General features: G+C 42.6%; 1 protein-coding gene across 2 annotated transcripts in view; it reads left to right on the forward strand.

The window, feature by feature from the left end:
* The first annotated feature begins 703 nt into the window (after positions 1-703).
* The window catches only part of ATP2A1 (ATPase sarcoplasmic/endoplasmic reticulum Ca2+ transporting 1), a 45,291-nt gene continuing 34,278 nt past the window's right edge, over positions 704-11,716 (forward strand). For both annotated transcript variants that reach the window (XM_083376549.1, XM_083376548.1), the window contains exons 1-5: positions 704-1,059; positions 2,352-2,369; positions 3,218-3,300; positions 6,533-6,637; positions 7,842-7,980. In XM_083376549.1, coding sequence (XP_083232675.1) covers positions 942-1,059; positions 2,352-2,369; positions 3,218-3,300; positions 6,533-6,637; positions 7,842-7,980 — 463 coding nt within the window. In that variant the 5' untranslated portion in view covers positions 704-941. The remainder of the gene's footprint in view (positions 1,060-2,351; positions 2,370-3,217; positions 3,301-6,532; positions 6,638-7,841; positions 7,981-11,716) is intronic.

Genomic DNA, 11,716 nt, shown 5'->3' on the forward strand with positions numbered 1-11,716 from the left:
TGGTCATGGAATTGTGACCATAAGCCATGATAACTAGAAGTGCAAAAATCACGTTTAGAGCTAGTAGCAGATACCAAAGACAAGTGACAGGACATCTTCAGCTTGTGAATTTCTCTTGGTCATCTGTTTGGTTGCTGTCAGAGATTGCAAATTGAGAGAGAGAGGGATGATAGATCCAACAAAGAAAAATTTAATGGAGTGAAAAAAGAGTGATTTAAAAAAAAAAACACCTAAAAATCTATGCCTACGATACATATGTAAATGCACATGTGTGGATTATTAAATAATACTTAAAGCCTATGCAAATGAGACAGACATGGCAAACAGATTGATTTAGTTGCATATATGGGAAAGAGGGCAGCCCACTTCTCTGTGTATCTTCACTGCAGACGACAAGTGACAGAAATAAACCCTAAATCTGTAGGAGGCAGGAGGGGGAGGCTAGGGTGAGATCTCTTGAAAGGAACAGGCAAGCATTTGAGTGACACATGGGTCTGTGGACACTCGGCCTCCTCTCTCCTCCTCCCCCCACCCCAAGCCAACCATCCTCCTGGCTTCTCCCTTCAAGTCAGCAAAAATACCTCCTCTCCGCAGAAGGCCATATGTGAGTTGGTGGATGAAGTGATGTCAGCATTGGTCACCCAATGGGGGCCCACGGAGAATGTCCGAGGATCTGGTCCTCTGGCTGCCTCATAAGGACGAGTGCCAGCCTCAGAGTTTGGTGAAGGCTTCTGTGCAAGGACAGGTCATCGGGCTTTCCCTCCATCGTTGGATACCGTGCTCCAAGGACCATGGTCTGCTGAGAAAGAGGAGAAACTCAACAGGGGGCACGAGTGACACTCCACTGAACATACAGCAGGGGAACAGCAGAAGCAGGCCAAGCCGGAAGAAGTGGGAAGCAGCTTTAAAGACGACAAGGGGACAGGTGCGGTAGGGCAAACATGGAAAACGCCCATGCCAAAACATCGGAAGAGTGCCTGGCTTACTTTGGAGTAAGTGAACACACAGGCCTCTCTCCTGAGCAGGTGAAGAAGAATATGGAAAAATATGGACCCAATGGTGAGTGCTTTCTAAAATTACAGCCCTTTTGGTACCCATTTGGCCAGGTGCCAGGATGCAAGAAGGCAGGGGAAATGGAGAGCCAGAGAGCTTGAAAAGATGTGCAGAGCAACATAGATACGAGAAGAAAAGAAAGGCGAGCCAAAGTTATCAAACTAGAGATGCACAGCGATGGACATGGATTCTAAAATGTAAGGAAGGATAGAAGCGATAGGAGGAAACCACTATTACCAAAGAAAAATGGTTACGTAATTATTGGAAAGCAGAAAGGAGATGATAGAGATGGCCTAGCAGAGTCTAAAGTTTGGCCACGGAAGGGAGATAAGAATGAAGGTAAAAGAAAAGCACAAGAGGGAAAATTGACGATTGCAAAGTTGGTGGGGGGGAAGGTAGCCATGCTGGGGACAGGGCAGCTGCTGCTGCTTTGCTAAGAATAACTCAGTAAATTCCCTTTGGTATGAACGAGATATCAAAATTGCTGATGGGCAACTTGTAGGAGCAGCCGGGAAGTCGAAACAAAAGAGAGTACTGATATTACACAGCCAGCGAAGTGAGCTAGTTAGATGCTGAGTAGATTTGAGAAGAGATGTCTTTGAGGGGGAAAAAATGTAATTGTTTGTTGGTTGTGATGCCGTGTGAGCAGGTGGATCTGGAGAGGCTTGTTTTGTTAGGGGTGGGCATATCATGCTGCCAAAGATGCAGATGATTGAGAGGACAGTCTGATTTCCTAATTTTTTAATGTCCCTCAAATATATGGGGAAAGGTCAAAAGTTCTGGGCTCCTCAGTAGGATTATGACAAGAATTCGATCAGGGAGGATTGGAAATGTGTGACTGTGCTATTTTGTGGTGCATGCATGAGTTTGTAACTTCTCTAAATGACTCCAGTCTGTTCCTCCCTATCTCTTTGTGAAGTCCTACCTCCAAGGATTTCCTATGCACAAATTAATTTTGCAGTCACGTAGGCCCATGGTTTACAAATTGAAATCAATAAAAGGCTTACTCATTTCTGCAGGGATGTCCATATCCAACTCCCAATCATTCCCTAAACGCATGATGATACAACTCTTTCTTTCTAACTGTGGAGTTATGACGTATGACACTGAAAATTAACTTTCAACTCCGTGTGCGGGACCAGCTTCTCTGTAAATCCAAAATAGTTTAGCCTACAGTATATCTTTTCTCTGTTGCCACCTTTGCTCAGCAAAAATCACACTAGCAATAACCCTAACCAGCTTTTATTTCTCTCTCTTCCTTTCTTTTCCTCTCCCAACATGCTGTCTCTGAACCCCAGAACTTCCAGCTGAAGAAGGTGAGTCCTAAGAAAGACTGCGCATAAGCAATTGGAAGTATTAAGAAAACCCCCTCAACCTTGAATTATCATGGCCCAAATGACTTCTCCAGACTATAAAACTGATTCAGTGGCCATTGGGTCTTCAGATGGGGCCTCAAACTTTCTGTTTAGAAATAAAATCTCGGGTTAACCTGTGAATTGCCATGTGGTTTGTCCCAATCGTTTCCATCAAGTTCCATCATAAGGCAGAGGCATGAAGCTCTTCCTTTGACCAATCAGATACCAAATTCTGCCTTTACCAAACAGTATCCATAGCCATGTTCTGATCTGCCAAGAATCACCCGAGCACTCAATTTCCTTTTCTTGGGCCCTTAGAACGAATTCAATGCTCTAAGAGGCATATCTGGGATAAAAGATGGTTCTTTGAAATGCTGTTGGCCAAATAATGGAGACTGCTTGGTAGCTGGAAGAAACCTCTCTCTCTCTCACACACACACACACGACATTTTTTGGATGAAACAAAGATCTCTTTTTGGAAGATAGATCAGTTGAGAAGAGGCAGGAGAACAAAGTCGGTTGTATAACTTGCCATTTCTCCATATTAATGGTTGTTTCGGACTTTCTGTTAACACACAGTTAGACTTGCATAGAAGAACCTACCATTTTTCCAAGCGTGCCTGCTTGGAAACTTGTTGAAAAATCTATCCTAGATACCTGCAGGCCCGCTATCCCTTCTCTCTTTCCTTGCAGCCTATTGCTTTCTTGATTTGGGGGTGGGGGGGGGAGGCAGGCTGATTTTCCCCCACCCCATCTCTGCAGTCTGTGTCTCCTTTGTGCCTTTCACCCCATCCTTTCTTGCTTCTCAGGCAAAACTATATGGGAGCTGGTGGTGGAACAATTTGAAGACTTGCTTGTGCGAATTCTCCTGCTCGCAGCCTGCATTTCTTTCGTAAGTGACACTGGCCTTGTAACGGAGGGAACTTGGGGAAATCCACACAGGGCTGAAGAGGAGAAGCAGCCATTTGGGGGCAGAATGGGAAAGAAGCTGTGTCGTGGGCAAGTGATGTCTGCAAGCCTGCTCTCTGGGGATGCCATCCTGGGTTAGGAACACACCAACTTCCATTACATTGGAACGAAAAGAACAGAGCTGCAGTTATTGGACTAATTTTAGATAGATTGGTTAGCAATGAGCGGAGTCCTTAGTGCTGTCTGAACTTGTAGACAATTCATTACCCAACTAGGCAACGTCATCGGCGAGAGTGATTGTGGGGTTCGTCCCCTGTTTATAACTGCTGTGGGTAAGCTACTGTATATAAACAGGGAACAAACCCCACACTCACTTTCATTGACGATGTTGCCTAGTTGGGCAATGAAATGTCTACAAGGAAACCACCAAGCTCAGAGAGCAACAAGGACCCTTCAACCCTGAGCTATAAATATTCCCTTTTACTGGTAATGAGAATCAACAAATTAGTGAATTGGCTGTATGGGAAGAAATAACATGCCATATTTAATACAGTAATTCCCTTTCACCCTAAGGGTAGGGATGAACAAAGCGCATAATTTGAGTCAGGATTCAGAGCTGAAATTATTTTCACTGGCAAGACAGGTAACACGAATAAATGAAAACTTTGCATTTGAGCATCTTCAATGTGTTTTTTTCTTCATCAATTATTTTTCAAGATTTGGGGTGTTTATAGATGTTTAATCCAATCAGGATTAATCCATTCCGTTCCTCTTTCTCAGAGCTAAAAACGGGCTTCCTTCTGCAGAACAAATTAGGAAACATATTGAGCTAACGTATTTGTTCAGCAATCTATTTTGACTCCTTCGTGCTAAATGCAGGCACCATATTTTATTTGGCCATTTCTATGTATTTCACAGGTATTTATTTAATGACATTTACACTTAGCTTCCCCTGAGAGAATAATGATAATGCAATCTGGTTTAGCCCGTCGGGTTTCTTGCCAATTTCTTACTGTAAATTCACAAAACTATTTCCTTCTGAGCAAAATCCCAGAAAACAACCTGAGAATCAGTTTGTCTTCTAAATGTGCACTGTTTTTTTCTTTTTTAATACATAATTTTATAAAAAGTTTTTAAAAGGAGGCTAAAACCAATATAAACTAAAAACTAATACCGATTCACATAAAAGAAGAAGAAAAAAGAGAAAGAAATCAGAAAAAAAAACTAAAAATGTAGGAAAAGGATGGAAAAGAGGAAAAGGAAAGGAAAAAAGGAAAAGACAAAGAGAAAAGAAAGAAAGAAGATGCAAAGAAGCGGCTTCTTTACAGAAGTTATAAGTACAGTTATAAATTTACCTTTTATTCTATAGTTAAAACGTGAACTTCTTCCTATAATCGATTCAGTCTAATCATCAAAACCATAATCATAAGCTCTTTTTTTTCTTCTTTTATGCCAAAAGTCCTTAGGGATTTCCAGGTAGCAATATATGTCGATACTGTGTTTTCTCTGATCAAAGAAGTCAATTTGGCCAGCGCACAGTTCTTCAGTCAGTTTAAATTATAATTGAGCTTCTACTACAATGAATACATGGACTCAGTCCAGAAAACGAATATAGAGATCACCTGGCCTGCACATTCCTGTATAAAAATGAATGCTCTCAGTTTCGGAGGAACCATAGATTCCTTGCCATTTCTATAATATAGCAAACCTAAGCACGAGAAGCTGAGATTTTGCTTGTTTCAGCACCCAGAAGCACATCGTAGACTGTTGTGCTTCTGCCTAGTTTCTTGACACTTGAGATGCAACCTCCTCAGATTGTGTTACTAGATCTTTCAAGAGCACATGGTCAGGCTCAGCAGCAGGTTTCAGAAAAGGTCATAATTTACAGTGTGGTTCTCATGTAGCCGTGGTTCAATATTTCATGTCCAGGCAGCCCAGGAATATTGGTGCTTTCTTGATCAAAAAGCCAATCAACCAAACTGTTCAGTCCATTTCCATTTTTCCTTTCTCCTATGGAGCTCTGTAGGAGACAAGTATTGTGAGGCTTCTGAACACAGGAAAGAACTATCTGCTTTGGGATTGTTCTGTCGCTGAAAAATAGGACAGACAGTATAAATAAAATTAAGATTACCGGTACATTGGAAATAGCACTGTCTTCACCGTGGCGGTTGCATTCGAGATATGCTTGGCTACAAGTTTCAGAATTTCTGTGGCTTGGGAAGGCTGCTATACAGCTTTGGTTGAATTCTTCTTTCTCAGAGGATGATTGCAAAACACACTTCTGAGGATGTTCAACCGGCACTAAACAAGATTCATTTTCTCTTTTGTTCACATCTACACTTATCTCTTCGGCAGTTGTTGAAAGAACATTGTCTTTAGTGTTACCACCTTTCCTCTGTCTGTTTTTTTTTACACACCTGAAGCTTAATTAAATAGAAACTAGATTGGGAACATTCATAGCGCTTCTGATTTTTAGGATTGCAGTCAGTTAGAATGAAGACAGTAAGAGGCAGGCTTGTTTTGGATTTTAAGTGCTGAATTTGGACCTGCAAACAAAGAGAAGGAAATCTGGTAAAGTCTTTGGAGATAACTCTGGGAAACAATCAAGCATTACAAAGCACATTTTGTATTGTTAATCGACTATAATCCTTCCAACAATTATGCCCCCTCTAGTATATCAAACAGCATGAGGTATGTATTTGCACCATGCTCTGTTCCTCCAACAGAAACCCTGTCAGACACAGCTCTGTCCAGCAGGGGGCAGTGTGAAACCTTTTACAGATGCTTCATTCCACTTGTGTGCAACACACACCTTCCTTTCACATCTGAAGCTGTGCACACAGTTACACACTTGCACCTGCCTGCACAATTGCGCAGCATCCATGTGTTTGCACACACCCTTCTCCTCCCGAGCAACCGGAGCCCTTTTGTGCTGGTGCTATCAGGTTTCATGGAGGTTGACTGACAAGCTTCATTTTTTGTGGAGAGGCAAAACACAGGCTGGCTTCCGCTGTTTTCAGATGGCAGGTTCAAGGAGAATTTAAAAAGTTAATGGGATTTCAGAAGGAGAAAAGAGAAGTGGGGCTGGGATTTAGGATTCCTGACTGAAAAACGAACAAGGACCGTATCTGAGCAAGAGAGAAGTGGAAGAGTAACCAAATTCTCTCTCTCCTCCCCTCCACCACTGTGCATATCTGGGGGGGTTTTCCCCACAGGTGCTGGCATGGTTTGAAGAGGGCGAAGAAACTGTCACCGCTTTTGTGGAACCATTTGTCATCCTATTGATCCTGATTGCCAACGCAATTGTTGGAGTATGGCAGGTAAACAAACTATTCATGTTTTGTTTCGTTATGGTTTGGGGGGGAATGTAGGTCTGTGAGGGTAATCCAAATTCCAGAGGACCAGGTGATTTGAAGCATGTGTGAATGCACATGTATCCGTCAGCTGTTTTTAAATAAAATGCCTCTTTTCCTGGGATTGCACAGGAAAAAAAAAAAACCAGACAACCACAAGTCCAGGAAAAAGGCATCTCTTCTGTTGCAAGACACTAATGGGTAAAATAGAAGTGCTCCATACATCTCAAATCCCCTTTGCCCCTTCAAATCCAGATCCCTAGGGCTAATTCAGGTGTTGTACTGGCATCAGGAGAATCTAGTCCTCCCCTCAACTACAGAAGCTGCCCATGCACTTTTTAGACCAATTCTCTAGTTAACTAACCTATCTCAGGAAGTTGTTTTGTGGGAAAAATTAGGAGGGAGCCCTTTGGACCCATGAATGAAAGATGGTAGATAAGCCCAATAAATAAAGGAGCAAACCATGCTTTAAAGCAGTATTTTTCAAACTTGGCAACTTTATGATGCGTGGACTTCAACTCACAGGGACTTGAAATCCACACCTGGTAAAGTTGCCAGCTTTGAAGCCTAATGGGTAAGCTCACAAACCACTCCCAGCCCAAGTAAATCACATTGTGGTTTAGTGTAACCTGTGAAGCCCTCTTTAGCATGCCAAGTTCCAGGGCTTTTTTTGTCATAGAATGCTCAGAACAGAGTTCCGGCACCTTTTTTGGATGGAACCTTGTAGGGTAGGCAAGGCAGGTTGTATGACATATGTGAGTTCTGGCACCTTTTTCTTTTACAAAAAAAGCACTGCCAAGTTCCCTCTACGATGCTCTAAATGCACTACAGTGTGGCTTACTACATTTTCTTCTTCAGATGTGCCTTATGAATGTTATCGCTACTGATGGTTACTGTTAGGAGATGGCTGCGCTGCAACCTAGTCAGTCTCCGAGAGCATGAAAGTGCTTTCCGCAAATTGCAGGGGTGTGTGTGTGTGTCAAAATTTCAAGGCTTAACGGAATAGGAGTTTGGGTTCCTTACTCCGTGCCTGGGTCACACCTGTTTCCGCTGGCTTTCTTGCATGGGGGGAATGGAATGGAATAGAATGGTGCTTCCCTCTGCTGGGGGGGGGGGGCGAGCTGTAATTAAAAGCAACAATAGGGCATCTTAAATCTGAATCTCCTTGCAGGAACGAAATGCTGAGAATGCCATTGAGGCCTTAAAGGAGTATGAACCTGAAATGGGAAAGGTCTATCGATCTGACAGGAAGGCGGTACAGAGAATAAAGGCCAAAGAGATGGTCCCTGGAGACATTGCAGAGGTGTCAGGTAAGTGTCAGGTTGGGAGTGTGTGGAAGCATTAAAGGTCATGGGGATTCCCCAGGGCAAAGAAGACTAAACATAGAGTGAGTACTAGAGTCAGTTTGGATACCATAAGTTCTCTTCCATAATCTTTGAATCCCTAAGTAGCTCAAGCTCCCAACTGAAGCTATTAGATATGAGGCCACTGAAGATGCCAGATACCATTAGCAGTGACATTCAAAATGCTTAGATATTTCTGGAGCGAGGGCTCTAGAAGACGGCATTCTCCTTTCACTGGGATGCCTACTCCTTGATAGAGTAGGGCCAAGGTCAATTAAGTTGAAGGGATGTCCCAGCATTCTCTCTTTTCTAGAGGATATATATTCTCTAGAAAAGGATAGTATGATTCTCTAGTAACAAACATCAACAGCTATACTCCTCTCTAAAGAGCAGTTGCCAAGATTCTTGTCTCCAATCTCCACCTGAGGATTTAAAAATGCTTTTGGGTTTGTTACGCTGAAGCAATTGTCGACACTGACACAGCATTCCTGTTGCACAGGCTGTCTCAACCTGAACAGTGTTGGACCAAAGATTGAATAGTGATAAAGAAGCATTATTTTGTTAAAACAATTGAGTTGCAAAGATATTTAGCACTGAGCAGAGATCAACCCATTCTTAGATAAGCAGGAGAACTATAGTTGGAATATGTGGCAAAGAAGACATCATTCTCTGAGACCTGAAAGAAATAAAGGTCATTCCCACTTGCACCTAACCAGGACACAAAATACCCTGATGATGTGGTTGTCATTTTGTTCCCAATGCATAAAGAAGGCCGGTTTAAATAATCCTTAGTATACTGGCATTGAAGTAGCATTTAACTCTTATTCCAATGTTATTCAAAATTAGCTTCTAGGTATGTCAAATTTGTCTGGTTTTTTTCTTTATCTCTGGAAGGAAATAAGGTGACCGCAGTGATTTGAAACAGAGGCAATTTATGCAGATTGAGGGTTGGCAGGATTGAGCAGCAATTTTGTGCTGATTTATTTCTGCAGTTAAGGATGGTAGAGAGAGTTTAACTTGGTCCTAGGAAAACACACTCAGTGAAGGCAAGAATGCTTCTATTGCAGGAGAAAAGGTTAAATTGAGGTATAATTCTCTCGTGGAAATTTCAGAATTTATCAAATTAATTAAGTGAACATGAACCAAGAATGAATTAAAGCAGGGGTTCTCAGCCAGGGATGCTCGCACCCCCCCTGAATGTGTGAGACGATATTCCAGGGGGTGTGAAAACTTGGGTCTTCAAAATTATAGTGTATATGCATAATTCGTTGCTGTTACTTCAAACTTTTGTAAGGGGTGCGAGAATATATCAGAAGTGCTCTAGGGGTGCAGGGTGTAGAAAAGATTGGGAGCTGCTGAATTGAAGGAAGTGACCTTGTTTTGAATTTCTAGCATGTGAAAAAGAAACGTTCTGACAATGTCTATTTCTAAATACTTCTTGTTAGAAATTGGATTAATGGCTACCCACTCTAGATTTTTTTTCACTCTGTGACCATATATTGCTGCAAAACTCATTTGAAGCCAGTGTTTTCTCTACACACTTAGAAGTCTGCGTTTGCCAGCCTCTCCTTCCAGTGACACTTTGTGCAAGGCCGAGAATCCCAATCCAGATGTGGCAGCTACCTCTCCCCATTTTGTGTGCCACTCCAGGAAGCACCCTGTTGGGTCACACCGGAACAGCTTATTTCCCACAAGTCAGGAGAAGAGTGGCTATTTTCGTTTGGGTTAGATCAGGGGTCTTCAAACTTGGCCCTTTTATGACTTGTGGACTTCAACTCCCAGAATTCCTCAGCCAGCATGGTTGGCTGAGGAATTCTGGGAGTTGAAGTCCACAAGTCATAAAAGGGCCAAGTTTGAAGACCCCTGGGTTAGATAGTGTGTTCCTTCAGCCTCAAATCCACAGGAAGTTCTGGAGATGCTGCTTCAGCAACATCTGAACAAGACCGCTCCATCATGGGGCTTGTTTACGACTTGGGCTTGCCCTGTCTTGACCCTGGAATAGAGGCGAGAGGGATGTTTTGGGAACAGACAGTCCCCATGGAGAGTGCGAGCTGGAGGTGGAGCAGTGAAAGCAGAGCCGTGAGGAATCCCCTTCAGCTGCACTTACTGGATAACAGCTGCCCTCAGAGCTGGGCCAACAGCCAGATCATCCTCTCCTTCTTTCTAATTTAATTTAATTCAAAGATCATTTACTCTCGGGGCCAGTTGCACAAGTGTTTCCAAAATATAAAGGCCATCCATCCATCCATCCTTGTGATGGAGCAGTCTCTCTCACGAGATCTTGTAGCCTCTTTCTTACTTTCCTTTTTGTCACACATTCACACAAAGGAGACCAGAGTGGTTACTTCTGGGCGCCTAGAAAAGAGAAACACTGCATTGCCAAAAAGAAAAAGAAAAAGTTATGAAAAAGTTTTGTTAAAGATAAAATGTATTGAAAAACTTTTCAATAAAAAGAAAAAGAAAAAGAAAAGAAAAGAAAAGAAAAAGAACAGACTTTACATAAAATTCTTATTGTCCCACTTATGTGCAGCAAATAGGATAAAGTGTGAGGGGAAAATGTTTTTGCTCTTTTGAGTCTACGCATTTAAGTGTAATAATAAGGGATGCGGTGGCTCAGTGGGTTAGGACGCTGAGCTTGTCGATCAGAAGGTCGGCACTTTGGCGGGTCAAATCCCGAGTGCCGTGTAACAGAGTGAGCGCCTGTTACTCGTCCCAGCTTCTGCCAACCTAGCAGTTCGAAAGCACGTAAAAATGCAAGTAGAAAAATAGGGACCACTACGGTGGGAAGGTAACAGCGTTCCGTGCGCCTTTGGCATCTAGTCATGCTGGCCACTTGACCACGGAGACGTCCTCGGACAAACGCTGGCTCTTCGGCTTTGAAACGGAGATGAGCACCGGCCCCTGGAGTCGGAAATGACTAGCATGCATGTGTGGGGGAACCTTTACCTTTACCTTTATTTAAGTGTAAACTTTGAAAGGATTTGTTAATTTGTTAATTTAAGCAGAATGCAAGACATCTTATCATTGCAACTGGACAGGAAATATTTGCTGGCTGCCAACAGTTGGTAGGCCATTACAAGCCCCTCTTTCTCATTTTTGAAACTAAAGCCCTTCTATTTGGACCATTTCCTTTAAAACAGGACCACTTCCCCCTCACCCCCGCTGCACCCCACCACCCCACCCTCCGCCAGTCCTATCCCACCCCAATTTGTCCTGGAGAGTTAAAAATCCAAGGGAAAATTAAAACTCCAGCTCCAGCTAAAATAGCAATAAAATAAAGCATATATGCATGTGGATGCACAAAATATTTTGTCATCGAAGTCAGCTTCCAAAAACGTAGAGGTGAATGTCTCTCTCTGCAGAGAATCTCTCAATCACTCATTCTTTTTAATACTGAAAGCCCAATTCCTTGGTCATGCTACTTTGTGTTGATCCTCACATTCTTAAAAACATGCTCATTAAAAAAATAATCCTAATATATGTTTTGATCAATAAATCTCCATGTGAGATGATTTGGTGGCATTGTCAAGAACACAGCCAAAGATTCACCTTGCCTAACACCCTAGCTCTAGCCGCTATCACTCAGCGATCCCAGGGAATCTCACACGCAAGGTTTGAAGATGACAAATTTTCTCATGCTAATTACTCAAAAAGAGAAACTTTCTATACATAGATGCCCCGTTCTTAATTAGGACACTGAATA

This window comes from Vipera ursinii (assembly GCF_947247035.1).
Source record: "Vipera ursinii genome assembly, chromosome: Z".
NCBI lineage: Eukaryota > Metazoa > Chordata > Lepidosauria > Squamata > Viperidae > Vipera > Vipera ursinii.